General features: G+C 36.8%; 1 protein-coding gene across 1 annotated transcript in view; it reads right to left on the bottom strand.

Annotated features, from left to right (window-relative positions):
* Positions 1-19,591, bottom strand: part of ATAD2B (ATPase family, AAA domain containing 2B) — an 88,719-nt gene that overhangs the window by 56,081 nt on the left and 13,047 nt on the right. Inside the window, exons 2-5 of the mRNA XM_009885343.1 lie at positions 4,741-4,895; positions 2,235-2,272; positions 1,872-1,883; positions 1,050-1,203 (exon numbers count right to left, since the gene is read on the bottom strand). Of these exons, the coding sequence (XP_009883645.1) occupies positions 1,050-1,203; positions 1,872-1,883; positions 2,235-2,272; positions 4,741-4,895 (359 nt within the window). The remainder of the gene's footprint in view (positions 1-1,049; positions 1,204-1,871; positions 1,884-2,234; positions 2,273-4,740; positions 4,896-19,591) is intronic.

Genomic DNA, 19,591 nt, shown 5'->3' with positions numbered 1-19,591 from the left:
TAAGTCATTCCTGACAGACATTTGTCTAACCTGTTCTTAAAAAACCTCCAATGATTATGGGACACACTGTTATCAGTATAAGTTCATATATAGACTTCAGTACCATGATCTTATCAAATTACAATCTTCATGGTAGACTTTTTCCTATTGTTGATGAGGAGAGGGAGATTCAACTGCAACTAGAAAAATAAATGTAACTCAATATAAATTTGTAAACTGATACCAAGTAGTTACTGAGTAAATTGAAAAAGAAAATTAAATTAAAATTTATTCAACAGAATACATTTAACAATAAAGATCATACTTGGCAATTAAATGCTTATGTTTAAAACATTTTCCAAGCACTAGAGCAAGCAGACTCTCACAGATGTGACTATTAAAACCCGTTTTACAGGTGGGAAAATTGAGACATATTAAGTGACCTGCCCAAGGCCACATAGAAATAATATTTCAAGAAAAGTATTTCTGGCTCCCATTCCTATGCTCAGACCAGACCATGCCTCCCTCTCTGACCTACTTTGTCTGCACAGTAAATGTCAAAAAGTGACACCCAGCCTATGTGAATTAGTAACAAATGGTAAAAAACCCAGACAAAAAAAAAAAAAGAAAGCTACAAACTTTTGATATTTTATGATTAAAATCATACAAGCAAAATCTAGAAAGCTTCCAAGCATTGTTGCTAATCAGCAATTTACATCACATTTAAGGTATCACTACGTAAACATGTCACTGAGACAAACCAGGGTGTGGATTTACAGCATGTCAGCCACTCTGCAATAACCGCCAACGTACAGTTTTATCCAGGTGTAAACACAGAGTAGCTTACTCCTCAATGAAAGTCTGGTAAGTTGCTTTGAATTCAGAGCATGGATAACATAGGCAGTTACAGCACAGGACCCAGCCTGTAACTCAAACCACAATCTAGCTTGCCTCGACGCTAATACATTCCCACAGTAAAACACATAGATGGCACTGGAAGACAGGGTTTTCTAACTCTTTAAAAAATCATTAAGATGCTTTGTGAATACAACTGAAGTATCCCCACATACCTGTTTACTAGCTGATCAAACAATAAACTCTGATTCAAAGTTTCAAATCTGTTTTTCCTGGACCGACAACTTTTTCTGACTTCTATATCTCCGTTTATGCAAGCATGGTCCCCATCTCCCTTTTTTTCCCCTCGAAGGGGATGGCTTTTGAGAGCTAAGAGAAATTTGTATTACTACTTCAAAAAGCAGGAAACAACATTTTCACATACAAGAATTAATAAGAGAATACTTAGCAAGGACAATAAACCAAAGGTTATGGAGCACGGTACGACCACCCTTATATTCACTAAAGAAATATATTTTTTAAATTCCTAACAAATTTATTTTACAAGCTATTTCTTCACACTAGAGCTTGTTTCCTTATATAATAATCTTATTATTAAAATTTGGCATTCAAATATCCAATATTTTTAAGTTAACAGCAATTCTAATACGCACACTTGGCCCACAGTTTAAATTCTTAGACTTTCAAATACATTATCAAAAGGTCAGATGCAGCATATTGATTTCACAAGCACATCTATATCAGCTACTCTGTACAGTATCAAACAAAAAGAGATCCCACTCCTGATTGTTCCTTAGGCACCACAATAAATAATAAAAATACGCTTAATGGTTAACACTTACATACAGTCAACGCAGAACTAAATGAGACAGAATTGATGAAAAAGTGATACGAAAGACAAAGTGGTTTTAGCTGAGATATGCAATGAGATGGCAAGTTTGTACAAGCATATAGGAAAATTGTTCGAGGTAGCAGGAGTTGCAGACAAGGCAGGTCTCTCTAAAGCAACAGTAGAGTTAAGTAATGTTAAGAACCACAGAAGGCCGAATCTTAAATGAGCAAAAGAGTAAGTAAATTAAAGAGACCAGGGGGGAGAGGAAGGCCAAAATTAGTTCGTAACAGTAAATTTAGGAGTTAAGGAAAACATCAAGATAATGGCGAAGAGGTCTGAATTGAGAAGAGAAATGGACTTTCATCTAAGAATGTTCCCCATGTCCACAGAGAGCATCAAAGATGTTGACAGAAGAAAACTGAGCCAAAACAGTAACTTTTCTGTTCAAAATGGTCAGAGTAATCAGTAAAGTTATTAAAAATATATGCAACTGAAAACCATTGACATAAAATTGTTAAATGTAAAAGTAGATACAAAAGGTCCACTGTAATACACTTACATAAGCTACGTCCATTTGGTAGTGTAGCACCAGGCTGAGAAGTTAACCTAGGAAACAATTATATTAGACACACAAATAATGTTAACGCTCCTCAGCCAAGCAGAAATTACACAGCGAATATAGAACTTTAAACATAGAATGTTTCACGATGCACAACTTCAAAACCTTTGTGACACGTAGCCTCTGAAGAGTCTGCTCCATGCTCAACATTGGAATGAGGACAAAACTGCCAAATACCAATTACACAAATCCCCCAATTATCTAAACATCTCTTTTATTAATCCCTCCAATGTTCCCTCATGCCATCTCCTATTAGTAACGCCCCCCTTAAATTTCAGAACAGGATCTCCATATAGCTCTTCAAATGCAATTACCTTTGGATAGTTACTTTGGATAAACTAGTAGAAGGATAAAAAGCTGTTTTGAACTCAAAAAAAAGAATAAATTTAGCAAAACTACCAGCTCAAGTGAATGGGATTAATTTATGCTGGGTGTACTTAAAATCAGTAAAAAATATTTTCATTTTCTCTATCAAGCTGATACTTGGAATTTCTTTTTAAATTAACTTTTAGGAAAATTAACCCCTACTACTTCATAGTCAAAGGCAAAAATGTGTTCCAGAGTTTTCTATTTTATTGCATTAGCACTTGTTACTTCATTCATTTTTTATCTTTAAGAAACTGAAAATATTATTTATTAGACATGATTTTACTGAAAGACAATTTAGAATAGAGTACAAATGAACAGAAACTGTACAACCACTGGCAGACTATTAGAAGTAATTTGTCAACATTGCTATGCAAAGGAGCAAAATAAATCCAGCAAAAGGAAAAAAAAAAAAATCATCCCTCTTCCACCCTCAGAAACACTAAGTACTTTACAGGCAAGTGAACTGTATATACTGCACACCAGTACTGGATAGGGAGGAACTCCTTGTTCTCAAACCAGAAAACTAAAATGAATTTGATGGGAAAGAGAAAAAGGAGGGGAAATGTTAATAATACCAAATGCAATCTGAGCTTGAACGTGACCAAGAGTTCAACAGACTACAAGAAGTTCAACTCAGAGGCACAGAAGATGTGGGCTTTGCTAAGAAATTTCTAGAAATTTCTAGAAAATTTCTTTGCTAAGAATTTTCCTAAGAAACGTATAACAAAACCTTACAAAACAAAGGTAACCAAAGGATTTTTGCAAGGGTTGGGTAGCAACACAGAAAACCACGTTTACAAAAATCACGTTCACATCCAACTTTCCAGTAACATTTTTGTGGTCAGATATTTTAAGTATTTTAGAAATCACAACTGAAGAAATGAAATTTCATTATAATAAAAGTTTAGCAACAAAACTTTTGGGAAAAGTCTTAGCGACTCAAGATCACTATTAGGCCCAGCTATTTGGATTTTGGCAGAAAAATGACAAAAAAAACCACTCTCAAGATGCAAAGACATCACAGTGGGTTCTACATGAGTAACAACATGAGCTTCAGTATCCTGGCCAAATTTCAATTGCCACGGTGATCTAAATTCTCCCAGCTACATTAATTTTCTTTTTAGTCTCTTAGCATTTCTAATAGGTACAGTATAGTCTACACTTATAAACAAAAAAAAATAAAAATACAAGGTGCATGAGTTTCAATATATTCCCAGGCAATATTATGGCCATATTTAATTATATAATATGCTATATTTAATTCATCCTGTTTTAAAAGGGAAAAACAAACAAAAAAGGGATCTATTTTAAGATTTACATAGTTTTTAAATATACTTCATCCTAGCAGAGACAGTCCAGTAGTAAATTACAGCCATTTTTACATACAAAGCATTGCAAGAACAATTTTGATTTGTACATAAATCTGAAATAAGTATCTACAAAAGAATCAGTATTAACTGAACACTCATGTCCCGGGTACATACTGTCTACACTGTCTCATAATTACCTGTAACCATGTGAAGAACGTTATGAACACAAGAATGCTGTGTAAAATATTAATCAGAGTTACAGAAGGAAACAAATTAGTTCTCTTTCAAGTTATAAAAATGTGGCAGGTTTGAGGCTATATTTAATAAAAGACAGTAGTTTCCTTGAGTCTTTATAACCAATCAGGGAAGAGAGGCTGAAACAACAATGGAAAGAAACTTGACCATTATCCATTCCTTAAAGATGATAATACTGATTTCCTAATTAAAATGTCACGTCTTCTTATAGCTTGAGTACATAAAAATACCAACTAAGTCACTAAATATGGATGTATCAAGAATCCAGAATTCAGACTGCATCTCAAATAAAATTACTTTCCAGTTTTGCACAAATTTGCATAGAAAGGAAACACAGAGATGACAGGATTGATGTAACCCACGTTCTGGAGTCTCAAACTAAAAGAAAATTGTATGAAAGTAACACACTTCAAAAATACACTCTTGAGCATGAACTGCAGCTCACTGCAGAAATAGCATAAGTGGATTAACAATACAGAAAAAATTGGTAAAACTTCATTTTTCTCTTGGCACCACATTACCTGGACTGTCCAGTTGAGATGCTCCATTCCTCTCGCTGCCCAGTACTGCGTGATTTTGATTTGTCTTTGCACACAGGATCAGCATGTTTTGAGGTACGTTTGGCGGGAGGAGATATGTGGCTATCACTCAAACTAGCATCACTACCTTCATCTTTCTGAAAAGACAAAAAAGCATCAGACCATACTTAATTGACTCATTTGTATATATCTTTACTGAAAAAGAAGAAACTTAAGCTTAGTAAAAGGGAAGTCTCTATCAAACTCTTAGTAAACAGCTTGCGCAAAACGTTAAAAAATATTATTCTGAAAACATCACTGGAAACTATGAAAATACTTAATTTAAAATATTAAACTTTTGTATAATAGTTTACATTTATTTCTGAACAAGCATTCTGGTTCTCTAACCCACTGTATTATTGTGTATCATACGTGACGCTGCTACTCCTACCTACCTGCAAAAGACCTAACAGTGCAAGCAGAGAGAGAAAGATGACCAAGGAAAACAAAGATGCTTAGAAACACAGCATGAATTTATTCTGCCAATGTTATCTTTGTCTTTAAAATGCTTAAACATTCACATTGTGCTCTTCCTTCTTGTAAGAGTTCTGCAACACCTTGTTCTCTTCTTTAGACTGTCAAACACACAGCTAGGAGTAACCGAAAGTGGACTTCACACTTTTACAGCACTTTTTGTCTAATGTGTTCATTAAGAACATTATACACACTAACAATGTTAGTCTTAACACCTTTAAGAAGCATCAAACCACTACCAGAGGGGTTTTTTTTCTGTTGCGCTTATCAAAGGTAACGTAGACAGAAACTGAAAGATAGTAGCAAGGGATTATTTCAGAGCTGTACATAAAAAGTGGACATACAGCAAACTTTGGAGGATCTGTTAAGGTGAGCTACAAAAAAAAAAAAAAAAATCAAGATTCTATAAACCACAAATTTTAGCCCATGGAAACAGTCTTGATTAAAAAACCTAAATATCCTTTCTTGCAACAACAGAGTAACCAAATTCCAAATATTAAGGCTCAAGAATTGCCAGTAAGCACCCAAACTAAGAACAAAAGATAATTTTACTTATATGCAAGGAGATAATCACGGAAGCCCCGTTTGTTCATCAGGCTTATTAATAACAACAATCTGATCTGTACTCCAGATAATTCAACATCATGATGTCTCACGCACTCAAGAAAATTTAAAAAAAAAAGTATTTTTCTTAAGAGAGGAAGACAGACTACCACAGCACAGCATTCAGAAAGTTGCAAAGCCTAAAGAAATCCAAATGCACGGGTGCAGTTCAACACCAACGAACTGGGGACTGGTCCATCCACTCCCTTGCCTGGCCACAGAGCACCACTCCCAACCTCCTTTGACCTTCTTCTGATGCTTCTCTGACCCACCCATAAACCAAATCAGCTCACCAAAGCTTCAAAAGCTCACTTCCCATCTGTTAGATTAGGTTCCTACCTGGTTAGTGAGCTGGATCATTTCACTGAGGGATCAGACAAGTAGAAAAAGGTAATGCAAGAAAAAAACATGAGGTGAGGAGAGGACCACTGTCTGCATCATGCCTGAACATTTTGTCCCCCGACATGTATTGTTAACAGATGTTAACTAATATTAAATACTTATAAAACAACTAATAAATTAATAATTATTATGATATAGTATTTATTTACTGAATATCATAGAATTGTTTAGGTTGAAAAAGACCTTTAAGATCATCAAGTCCAACCATAAGCCTAACACTACCAAGTCCACCACTAAACCATGTCCAAAAGTGCCACATCCATATGTCTTTTAAATACCTCCAGGGATGGTGACTCAACCACTTCTCTGAGTAAGCATACAGCATGCTGCAGGTAAAGACAGGAATCTGACAAAAACAGCCCCTCTCCACGAAATGAATGTATCACTAGAGCGAAGAAGGATGAGAAAAGCTAAGAAGGAGGAGGAAAAAAAAACAAACATGTAGAAGTATGTGGGAACTCTTGAATCCCACAGCTACTTCAGGCGTGATTCTCTGAGATGCCAAGTACTTGGCAAAGACGTGAATTTTATTTATACTATAAACACTTTTGATAATACTAACAAATACTAAAAACTAAAAACTGTACTAAATGCTAACCAGCCCATGTTCACATCTCATTTCAAAAGTAGTTTTAACTTTGATAATTTTTTAGCCAGTCAAGGTAGGTCCAGGGAAAGAAGTCGGTCTATATTAAGATTCAATCTTAGATTTAACACCAGTGAAAAACAAAAAAATAACAAAGCCAAACGCACGCTTTTTTCTTCCTCATTATTTCACTTTTTCAGGAAGTACATCAATATAACTCAAAATAATATCTATACTAGAAGATCATAATTAAAACTTTAAATCAGATGAAGCGGAATTTGGGACCTAAAACCAGGACTTAGTCAAAGTGGTAGCAGAGGTAACTACCACCATTCCTAAATACAAAACACCTGCACCTTGTACAGCACTGTAAAATACACATGCAGCCACCCAGCTGTTTTACATGACACTCTGCAATTACAAAATACCAACTTTTCACAAAGTTTTAATAGTGTACATATTCACTTCTGAATACTGTAAGCATTTGTGTATGTAATTTTTTATTTAATAAGCCACAAGTTTATTTGTGGACTTAGAGAAATACATCATTGCTAGGTCAATTTTAGTAACTATTTTCTGAAACTACAAGAACTACCCTGTGCAGGATAGACTAAGCAGAGTTTCAAGACAAGCTACAGAACCAGTTTTAAACCAGCTAGGCGAGACAGAGAAAACGAGGCTAAGAAAGAGGAACAAACATGTAACCAAGCTTTATGAGGGCTAACATTAAAGCCATTTTGCGAACAGTGAAATTAGTAATGCATAGGTTCCTATACTCGGTCTCTACCCTTTCCCACGTAAAAATGCTAACTCCTCCCAGGTCTTCTACAACTACCTCCCTCCGCATTTCCTCCAGTTCCCTGCCTCTGGTCCCAAGTCTCAAAATTAGCTAGTATTCCTCATTTATCCTGCCTATTAAGTGGTCAGAAGCAATATAGCAATGTAGTTACTTCAGAGCTACATGCATGCCAAGTGGTCAGCTGGCAGGTAAAACAAAATATAAGCGATTAACCTGGAGATAAAATCTGCTACTTCAGGTCTCCCTCTGCTACTGAGCTGCCAATGTTCACAAAAATTATGAAAGCTGAGTATCTTTGAGATCTCTAATACTGTCAAATGAACAGATACTGGCCAACAGGTTTAAAAACTGGAAGGGCATGCTTACCGTCAATGTGATCACATCAGTGCAGTTGCCTAAGGAACTAGACTAGCAATGAAGAGGTTTACTTAACAGAGGCAATCATTTCTGGTTACTCTTTGTTTAGGATATTATTTTCAGTTGAGGCTCATTTGTCTGCATATTAACTCTACACATTAACTTAGCAAGTACAAAGCAAGTCTAAATTTTAAGATAGTCAAGCCTAAATACTAACTTAAGTTAGGACACCTGCTGTAGAAAATGCGCTAACATACAAAATGTTTTATCACGAAGTAGTGACAAAGCTACTACAATGAAAAATCATTGACATTTTAAATATACTAATAAGAACCCAAGCTCCATTTTCCAGTTAACAGACAATCTTAAAAATTCAAGCTCTAGGGAATCAAATCACACCTAGACTGCCATCCAGAACTTTCACCTACCTACAGTAAAATATGGAGATGCAGCTTTCATTACACTCAAGAGATCAGCCAAACTGGGATATGCCAGAACAAGAAAGGAAATTAATTTCAATTTGAGAAGCCTTTACAGAGAGCAGTCTATCCACCGCTTCCTCCCATTTATAGCAAAAGAGGTCTAACGATTCCACTGCACTCAACTTGCTCCCTCAAGTAACTGGGTCTCAAAGCATTTATACCTTTAATGATTAAAAATAGTACTTCAGTTTCAACTCAGAACCTTATTACTTAACAGTACACATCATGAAAATGTTCTGAGACTAGAAAGAGAAATGTATGATACAAGCATCAAACTTAAAAATTAAGAAATTAATAATGCAATTGCAGAGGCAGGAACTAATGCACCAAACTCAAAGGTCCTAATGGAACACTGGCACTGAAGCAAACTCACTCACATGCTGAGAGAATGCAGAGAATACGAATTAATAAACTCTTAATCATGTCAGAAATTGCCTGAAAGCATACCAAAGCCACAAAGAAAAAGCAAGCACAGAGGAATCAAAACATGAGTTTACATACTGTCAGGACACAGAAAGAGGTAAACAAAATTTAGCACAACTGCTTTGATCTAACAGAAATGAGAGACCCACCAAAGTCCAGCTCTGATCCAGAGCAACCAGAACCCAGCACAGTTCTTACGGAAAACACTGTCACTAATAATGAGTAAGGGAATAACTGGAGTTAACAGCATACCATCCATGGCCTAGACTGGCAAAACATAGTCTTCATTATCTTTGGATTCAAGAGTAAAATGGAATGTGACAGCTGAATGAATACTGCAAATTAGCTGTTGAGCTAAGATTCAACAGCAAGAGTCTTGCAGATGTAGTGGGGCAAGTTCTGGTAACACACCTTCACTGAAAGCAGTTGAATGATGGTAGCGATAAATCTAGAAACAAAATCTAAAATGAATAAGTAAATCAAGCAATAAAATAAACATAGCTGCATACTTATCTCTATGTTTTCTCTACTTTGTACAAAAAAGATGGAAAAAATGTTCATTCTAACACACACATTCATGAACAAGCTACAAAATCAATGATATGCGATATTACCTGTAGTCTCTTCCATATCCATCCCAAACCTTCAGAATAGTAATTTGATACCAACAGGATTTATTTATAACGTTTAGAGACAAGTCCTTAAATTTTGAAAGAACACCAACTAGAAATCAATGAATAAAACTGACTTTTTCCTTCTCAATCTACCCTCTTAGAAAAAAAGTGACTACAGCGACAGCCTTTCACCATGACTGTAGGACACACATACCAAGGGAGTCCTCACTAACAAGGGCTTGCCTTCAGGTATATCACAAGGACCAGCTAGCTAAAGCACGATAGCTGATTAATTTTCAAGTTAAAATCCAAAGACTACTTCCAGCATATTAAAAAGGGGAGAGGATAGGGTTTTTTTTTTGTTTCTTCTGTTTTTTAAGTAAGTTGAATCTCCTGGCCAAGGGAATAGCCAAAGAACTCCTCACTACACTACTGGTCTGAAGATCCCAAGATAGCCATTACCCAGCAGTCTTGCTACTACAGGATGAGTATGAACCATGTCTATCACTGTCATCTCCAAGTACATGAACACAAGTTCACTGAGTTTTTGAGTAAAGGATGCAATAACATTCAAACCACAACCACACCTTGCAATTTCTGAAAAAGACTCTCTGTCTGGTTTGCCACAGGTTCAGCTGTACTAAAACACAGGTACGCAGACATGAATATTTGAGTTTTCTACCATGGTCAAACTTGCTCTCCTTGCCATAGATCTTGTGGGTCACACCCTTCTTCTGACTAACTCTCTGCCGCACCCAGAAAGTTAGCGTGATTGCTCATGCAACTGCTCAACTCAGGCATGAGAGTTTGCAACCTAGTGCTTTCAACCCCTCAGCAGCTGTTTTCCTCTTTTCTATGACCTGTTCCCATGACTAAGACATGAAATTAAGATGCAATGACATTCAATCTTCAACCAATCGATCCTATTTCTCTGCATTTTGTTAAAAGCGCAAACTATTTTAATTAGTTTTTATTTTTGCCCAACTGAACAAGCATGAAACACCCTGGAATTTACTTTTGCCTTAATAATAACAAAAATAAACATTTTCAAGAAATCTGTTTCAGCTACAGGTTTTCAAAAACCTCTACATCTAACTTTAGTTAATTCTTCGCTTCTGATATTTAAAAATAACTTTTTCCTCTCCATTTGACTCTCTGAAAAGCCAACAATGACTTCAGACACCTCTCGATCTTATTTTTACTAACTTTGGAGAAACTGGATCCAGGTCCTCCAGTTATTTCTAACTTAATTTAAAATATATCTTGTTGCGTAACAGCACATCTTCTCAGATGTCCCAGAATACTGAAAATCTGGATTAGTATTTTAAAAGTACAAGTGAAAAAAAAAATCTTATCTACCTTTTCCCCTACCAGATCACGCAAAGTTCTTGTGGAAATGGGCTGTCCATTAAAAGAAATAAAATAAATACTTGGGGATATTTAATGCATTTAATAAACATTTTTATCCCGATGGTATAAACAGATAAAAGTTGTCTTCCCAAAATAAAACTTGTATCCATGACAAAAATGTGATTGTGTCCCCAGTGTACCAATTAGTTAAGCTGATCACTCATCTTTGCCCTCAGGTAACTATTCAGTTAACAAATAACTTGCTTTTTCTGCATTTAAACTGTAACATCATTTCAAACATACCAATAAATTACACCAAAACCACTATCTGTCTGTCCAGTGATTCTGGATAAGCCACTTGCTCCCTTGTGTATCAGTTTCTGCAAAAGTAAAAAATATGGATTAAAACATTAACTTCTACAAATTTATTGCATTAAAGATCTACTTTAAGATCTATTGATGATCTATTAGGCAAGAGCTACGTATCCTTCCTAATGCATTTTCAGGCTAGGCATAATTAAAAAAATCAAAAGGCTTCACAATCTCTTTGAGATATTTTTAGTTTTGCTCTTATTTGGTTCCAAGTTCTAGTAACTAGATCAAACAAATTTTCTACTGTGCCTGAGATAACGTCATCTGACCAGAATCTAGTAAATCTCTTCAAATCCTATTTCAATTTTTTTTTCAGTTCATCACTTTGCTTTATAGCATCTTCACAAAAAAAAAAATAAAGGACTACAACTGTCCCTATGCTCAGTACACATTTTCAGTAGTTGAAATACTTTCATCAGCTCACTCAAACCAAGGACCACACCTTGCCTCATGCATCTGCACGCAATGTCTTAATTTCAGGATGACACATTGCACTACCCACTCTCTCCCGCACCAACACATCCTCACAAGCACCTCTCCTCTCCCCACCCCAACCCACATTTTCCTGGCAAATGCCCTTAGCCCCTCTTCCATGGGAGGGCTGACTACCTGCTTGGTGGGAAGAGGTAAGACTTGATACACTTGTCTGGGGGAAGAAGGTGGCATGACTCAACTCCAGGTTGCAGCATAATACAGCAGACTGTATTCACGTCGGTACACCATGTACTGCTGCAATGCTAAACATACACCTTTGTGTCCTAAAAATCCAGTGTAAGTATACTGCCTGTGCCTTCACAGAATCACAGAATGGTCAGGGTTGGAAGGGACCTCTGGAGATCATCTAGTCCAACCCCGCCGCCAGAGCAGGGTCAAGGTTCAAATAACAAGAAGCTGGAAAAAAATGTATTTGGATTAAAGCACATTAACTACCTTACTAAGAACTTCAAGTTTCATTAAGGACCTCGTGTGTTAACCTTAATGATAGCTTGAAATGAGACAAAGTTAGCTTAAAAGAACCCAACTTTCGGTCGCCGTTCTCTAATTTCCACTTGTTTGCACACATTCATTTATCAGACATTGGCGCTCCACAGGTATTAAGGAAAAAATAACAAGATTCATGCTTAAGTGCTTGATGATCTTGGAATAAACAACTATTAATGCTGTATTTCATTGGTGACAATGATAGTAAAGAATCCCTCAATTGCCTCAACATTCAGCTTCTGTATTGTTTTCCAGTAAACAATACTTACGTCAGTAATAGCCATTAAGAATACCATCATCTAGACTTTTTCAGAAGAATAAATTCTTCCCAACTCATTCAGGTAAAAAACCCATATTTTTTGCATGAGAAGATCCGCTTCATTTTTTTCAACAGTTTTCCATTTTATCTCCTGGAACTCTTCCATTCTAGAATTCCAGTTATTTAATAAATGTGAAAGCTTTTGCGAAAAGTTAAAAGTTTACAAGTTAAAAATAGAAACCACTACCTACAACACTGTTTATTGTGTGTTTTCACACTTGCAACCATTCCCCCTGTCTATAACAGAAAAAGACACCTATTCATACCCAGGTTGAGTGCCTTTCAACGGCTGTTGATCTGACATCCAAAAAACTCTTGTAATCTAGGAGCTACTTGTAGGTTCAGGAGAGAAAGGGAGAGTGAGCTACAGAGCAGCCTCTGCCAAACCATGACAGAGCCCATAAATAGCAAACTGAGGTTGTCCTCCACCCATCACTGCCCCACTCCAAGCATTTCCACCAGCATTCCTCTCCCCTACTTTGTGCCTTCACTAAAATTAGGGTGACACTGTGAATTAACAGCTGATAATCAAATCAGACAGACAGACGGAGGGGAGGCAAGGGGAAGCAGAAGGGTTAGTTTCAGCTGAACCAGTAACCTGATGCTGATCCAGCTGATCAGATGGCCAAGCAAGCATGAATATTGGCAAGGCTCTCCGTTTTCACAACAGTTAACTGCTTGAAGCACATGTGAAATCACACACCATCAGAAGAGCAAGTCTACTGAGAAGAGGTCTCTACCCGCTGTATGGGGGTCCACACCTTACTCAGAAGTTTTTCTGGAAGATCGACGTATCGGAAGTTTTTAAAACCACTGATCTTCCTAATTTAACATTAAAGGAATACTAAAAGCCAGACATTTTCAGTCAGAACCATGTTAACCATTTCAATTCTGTTAACAAAGACTTGAAAAGGAAAACTCATATTTATGTAAACATTCAAGAATTATTACAATTCAGAAGTGGAAAAAACTAAAACATTCAAACAACAACTTCTTTTCCTACCCTTAGTCCCGAAAAAATCCATCTTGTTTCTGCTTGCTGAACCACCCCACCCCAAAGAAAGGCTGGAGGACATGGTCTCCTTTTAGTACTACTATAAACCAAAATAAAGCAGCAGAAAGATCTGAATGAGGATGGCAAGTAGAACAGAGAGAACCCTTGGACCAGAGGGTTCCCCAAGGTTTGGATGTGACCAGATACTCGACTCAGTAAACTCAGCAAGGAAGTGTCTGTAGCAAGTGAAGCTACAGGAAGGTGGCCTTCTGTGTGAAAAAAACATGGGATTACAAACACTTCTGTATCTCTAGCTACAATGCACTTGAAGACAGTATTTCAAAAGAAAAAACAGATTAAAACTGTGCAAAATTGTGCTATGAAATCTTCAGATGAATGTATTGAAATTTAAATCATAATAAAAACAACATTCAAGGTCTGAAAGATAAATCAGAGAAATAATAGAAGGTAGTTATTAAGTATTTGGAATGAGGGATTGCTGAAGCATGGCAACAAATTTCAATTCACGTAATCTCTTCCACGTGTACAGAAAGAACAGCTTCTTCATTTCGGGTTATTTAAACAGCTCGGCTCAAATACTTATCCATTAAAAATGAAGCAATTGACTGGAGGTTGGAGAAAAGCAAAAAGCCCATTTCACAAATTATGAAAACACCCAAACTGAAGCATCTGCTCCGAGTGCAAATGGACACAAACTTTCCACCAAAGCTTTACACTAGATGGGTCATTAATATACACTGCTAGAAGCATAAAGGTAAAACCACAAAATTCAGAACAGGCTACAAAAACTACGCAACTTGGACAAGCTCATAAATTCTGTATTTCTGGTAGGAGTACTAAAGCTACCTCCTTTACACCTAGCTCAACTAGAATTGAAGCTGTTATAGCACACATATACTCAGCAGTGCAAAATGAAAAATCTTACAGAAGATAACATACTCATCTTAAAACTGGTTGAAAAGTGGCCTGTTTTAATAGCTATCAAGCAAAAAGAAATTAAATTTATTCAGGAAAGAGAGTCCAAGCAGGTATAAATGTAAAACAACATTTGAACAATTTAAAGCAAAATTAATGGTTAAAATAAACCATGAAAATCCCATCAAAGGTAATAAAGAAAGTATTTTAAGAGTAAACTCGGAGACGGAAAAATTGTTTAGAAAAAGCAGCAAACCATGAAGAGTACAAAAAATAAAGGAAAACGATAGGATGGGAAAGGCTGTAAAAAATATTGTCAGTTCCCTTTGCAGTAAGTGGGTTCATGAGTGATATTAACCACACTCAAAGTAAGACATTAGAGCCAAAACATCTAATAAACTATGAGCATCCTTTAAAATGGTCAGAGCTACAAAATAAGAGCAGCGAAAGCTTCAGCTCACTGATGCCTACTTGCTGGATGCTTTGGTTTGAGAAGGGTTTTATAAAGTATTACGCAGAAATCGTTTAAAGCGTCATTAGATTGGAATGAAAACTTTTCCACAGTATAGCAAATACTCGACAATTTAGGGCAGGATGTGCAAAACTATACCACATCCAATTGAAACTGCAGGGGGATGGAGGTGATCAGAATGTAATTACCTGAGCTAATTATCTTGCATAACCCCAAGCTGTATGCCACTCTTGCAAAATTGCCATGGGATCTCTCACGGCAACGGGTTAAGCCTTCTGCCTTAAGTTTTAACTGAGAGACAGTAGTTGGAGAAGCAGCTTTTATTAATATTACTTTGGGACAAGCCCAATATTCAGAGGAAGCAATGCAGCACACCAAACATCAACACCATTTCCTGAGTATTCTTTGGAGGTCTTACTCACTCACAGGATTCGTCCTTAGATTGTTTCCTTTCCAGGCCCCGTGAGAGTGCCACAGCAAAGATAGCCACCTTCGACCAGGACACACCACCGCCTCCCAAAACAAACCACGCACTCCTCGGGGGTGTCCTGACTTCTCAAAGTGGCCCAGACTGATTTGGGCAGATACACAGGACGAATTGAAACTCAGGACACCCCTTGGAAACATGGAAAGATTACAAACGCTGACTGTATGGTATTTTGACACAAACTTGGACTCAGATTGCTTCCAACAATTGCTCAATTTCCCACTGTTCACAGATGTATTAACACCACACTACCAAGGAACAGACTGCACGATTCGTTTTAGATCACTGATTTTCCCCTGCTAAGTCCCAAAAGAGCAGCAGTCCACTAAAGCAGAAAGAACACGACATTTTATTACGCGCTGAAAAGATGAGCTTTCTTGGGAATCTTCCTGTAAATGAAATTGTTTGGAATAACTTCACAGGGCTCTATATTTCAGGATGTATTTCAAAGACCTGTAAAAGCGTTAGCCTCAGCACCTTTATTGATGTTACTGTAAACTCAAACAGTAAGACAATGCAGTTCTTTAAACACACAGATATTTGACAGGAGCTTTTTTTTTTCCCCCCTGAAGAGCTTTACGTGAGGGTGGCCAGCAAGTATAATTTTTCCAGCATAAGGAAGAAATTCTAACTTCTTCTATAGCTTTATTCCAAACCGCAGAACATCCAGAGCACTGCAAGAGACTTTGCAAAGACAAAGAAAATATGCTGATCTTAATCAGGCTCTTCCATAAAGGAAAATATTTTTAGAAAGCTCTAAGGGGTATGTTTAAAGCTAGTATTTTAAGATAAATAATAAATAAAGTTCATTTTCCATGTTTTCAATAGCTGACCATTAAAGACTTTTTAAGGAGTAAAACATAGCAGTAAGCTTATTCTACAAAAGCTGTGTTATCACTCAGGAATAATAATTTAAAAAATTATTTATTGTTATAGACTAAGAAATTACAGCAAAAGACACTGAAATATATTGGGGTTCCAAAGCGCAGAAATGCTGCTTAGCTTCGTATCTTCCCACACTCCAGCACTCCACGTCAGTCCTCGAGGCCGCGTTTGCTCCTATGAGCAATTAAGTACAATGGAGAGCTCTGGGTCGCCACCGCGCAAGTTGAACGATGTTGGCAGCACTACTTTTAGCTAGGATCGCGCGTTACAATTATCACAGTGCTCTCAAGTAGCTCTTAAGGCACTGCTAATGCTTTCTTGGCTAATTAAATTAAGCTAATCTTGTATACATTTCTAAAATGTCTAACTAATACGCTGACATGATTTAAGAGTGTTTACTTCACGATAAATTCATTAGTTTTCTTGATCAACATTTTTGATTTGTGTTTTGAGATGACTGAGAAAAATCATTTCAATTGCCAGATAAGTGTTACCAACAATCCCAACTCAATATCTGAAAACATCAGACAGTAAATCTGGAGCACAAATTTAACCAGTTATGGTCACGGTATCCTCAATGCTTTCACAGCGTGAATGAAGCCTACTGGATTTATAAGCCTTGTGTTACAATTCTATGTTCCTGAAAACTTTGGAATATTTTGATGCATTTTTCTTGTCAGAATGCTTTACTATAAAGCCGTAACACTTCTCTAGTTTTAAGAAAGAAAAAAATACATCCTCTTTATATACAGATAGAATATAAATTTATGTAAGGATAGCTTCAATTTCTATTAAAGAGCGTGTAAATCAACCACAGCCCAGTTCTTCCTCTCCGTACCCTCTCTATGCACTCTGCTATGACATCATTTCAGAGAATAAACTTCTTGGCTCCTTGATCCATTTAGTGCAGGATTTTGTTCGTTTTAATCTGGCTTCTGGTCAGTGGACACACATGTATTCATCTCAGTCGCTGAATGCGTGTTCGCCAGTCAATAATTCAAAACAGTTTATTTTTCAAACACTGACGTCATTGCTTTTTCTAAGATGAGCAAGTACTACAGAGGGAATACAGAGAATATGATAAAGACATTTAGACTACTATGGCCCATTTCCACAGAATGCGTGTTGCTTCCAGATTCAGACCAAAGAGAAATGGACACTATTAATATCTAACTCAACATAATATTGAACTGGAAGACTAGAAACTTAACTTGAAGTTCTTGGGAGAGGAGAGATTCAAGCCTATCCATGTAAAAGTAAGCAAAAAAACCCAACCCCACGTATACCAGAAAACAGCCAAGAGGAAGAAAGGAGAAAAAGGAAGAAGGAAATAGATATAAAAGAGGCAGAAAGCAACTCCTAACCCCTCATCTAGTCTAATCAGCATCTTACAGGACGCCATTAGATTACTAACTCAGTTTTTGTTGCTAATAAGGAACAAATAGATGATCTTTGAAAATACATTCTGAAAGGTAATTACAAGCATTGCCACTGAAGAGCGTTTCTCTGGGAGTCCAAGTCAGAACCTCCGTGGAAGAAAATTAAGTTACATAGTACAAATAAAAAGCATACCATCTCTGCCCCAGCTCCAAACTCTAGCTGCCCATTAACCCGATTAACTGCTGGTAGTAAGGCCAGTTTCCTTATGTGACACACGAAAGATTTCAAAAGGACACACTGTTCCAGTCAACTTTGAAAAAAATACATACAACTGCACAAAAATGATCCCAGTACACTTTCTGCACAAAACACAGCTTCACTATCTGTCTGCCGACAGTCACTTCCAAAAGCAAAGACTTTGTCTTCCTACTGCTATACTTCTTCATGTTCTAATCACTGAAATCCGTCTCTGGCACTACTTCAAGAAGCTTCAGGAGCTCAGAAAGACGCTGTATCGCTGCAAAATACTTACATCTGAAGAATAAAAACAGTTGTAAAAGACAAATTTAAAATATGGTGGTGTAGATATATATAGAGAGAGATATTACACTATTCACTGGGGGGGGCAGAACAAACTAACCTTCCTGGATAACTTCTGCTCATCTTTGGCAATCACATCTTTAAAAAAAAACAAATATCTACCTCTAACACATGAGATTTGTTGTGAAGTGAAACAAGTCCATTCCCACACATCAAAATATACACTTAACTTCAGAAGAAATGCTTTTTTTAGAAGCGTGGGCAACATCCTGGGATGTATTTACAGATTTTTATGACAGTATTTAGCATGATCTCCTTTCTTTATACCTTGACAATAACCTAATTTAAACAGTTTAATAATTTGTAGTATAAAAATACTATTCATAGATGAAAAACATTTCAAAAGAAGCCCAACCTATTTTTTTTAGCAGCAGTAAACTCCCTGCGAAGTAAGCCAGTAAGGGTTACACCAAACCTTGCCTCACAAACCACAAGACCTACAATATGAATAAATAGAAACTGCATACAAGAACAAGCAGAACGGCTTTTTACAGCCATGGTGCTGCATGCCCACGAGTCTAATGAAATTAAACAAGGAAGGAATAGGGGAGAAAGAAGAAAAGCAAGATGGGGGGAAGGGAAAAACTGTGAAGCATGAAAAAAACTGAGAGAGAAGCACAGAAGGTACAGGATATCCAGTCAGTGATTTTATTTTTTTAATTTTTAATTTTATTTTTCTTTTTAGTATTTTAAAACTAAAAGTATGGGGCAAAAGGTTTTCTGACAATTCCAGGTGTCATCCTTCTGATCTGCCTCCGGCTGCTCTTGCTGTTTTTGTACTTGTCTGATTAACTTCCTCCTCAGCAGAAGCTGGGACACGGTTGGTGCATGACTGTCAAACGCTCTGACCCTCAATTTTCACTTCCATATTTACATTGCTTTCAAACTATGTATGCCGATCAGGCAGCTATAACCACTAGTTTAAATCCTCAAAGCAATACATGAAGTTTCATCAAGAAAAAAAAAAAAAAAGCCCTTCCTATAATTAAAAAAAAATGCAGTCGCTGTCAACAAATCTATTTAAAGACAACAAGGGAAAAAAAGAGGCTCCCGAATTCTTCCTTCCAATTAGAATTTACCGAAGGTTTATTTTCCAAAGAAGGCTGCAGAATTCACTTACCGTGAGACCGTACAACCAAAGCTATTATAATAAGTTAGCTTGGGAAAGCATTCAACTTAAACCTGACGGCAAAATTACATCCTTCCCCGCTTGGGGGGAGGAGGGGGGTGTCACAAAAACGGGGGGACCTTTCCCAAACATCAGCCTTCTCCCGTGGG

The sequence above is a fragment of the Charadrius vociferus genome, unplaced genomic scaffold (genome assembly GCF_000708025.1).
Source record: "Charadrius vociferus isolate BGI_N301 unplaced genomic scaffold, ASM70802v2 scaffold173, whole genome shotgun sequence".
Taxonomy (NCBI): Eukaryota; Metazoa; Chordata; class Aves; order Charadriiformes; family Charadriidae; genus Charadrius; species Charadrius vociferus.
Note: the sequence above shows the minus strand (reverse complement) of the source record. Positions and strands in the feature narration are given on the sequence as shown.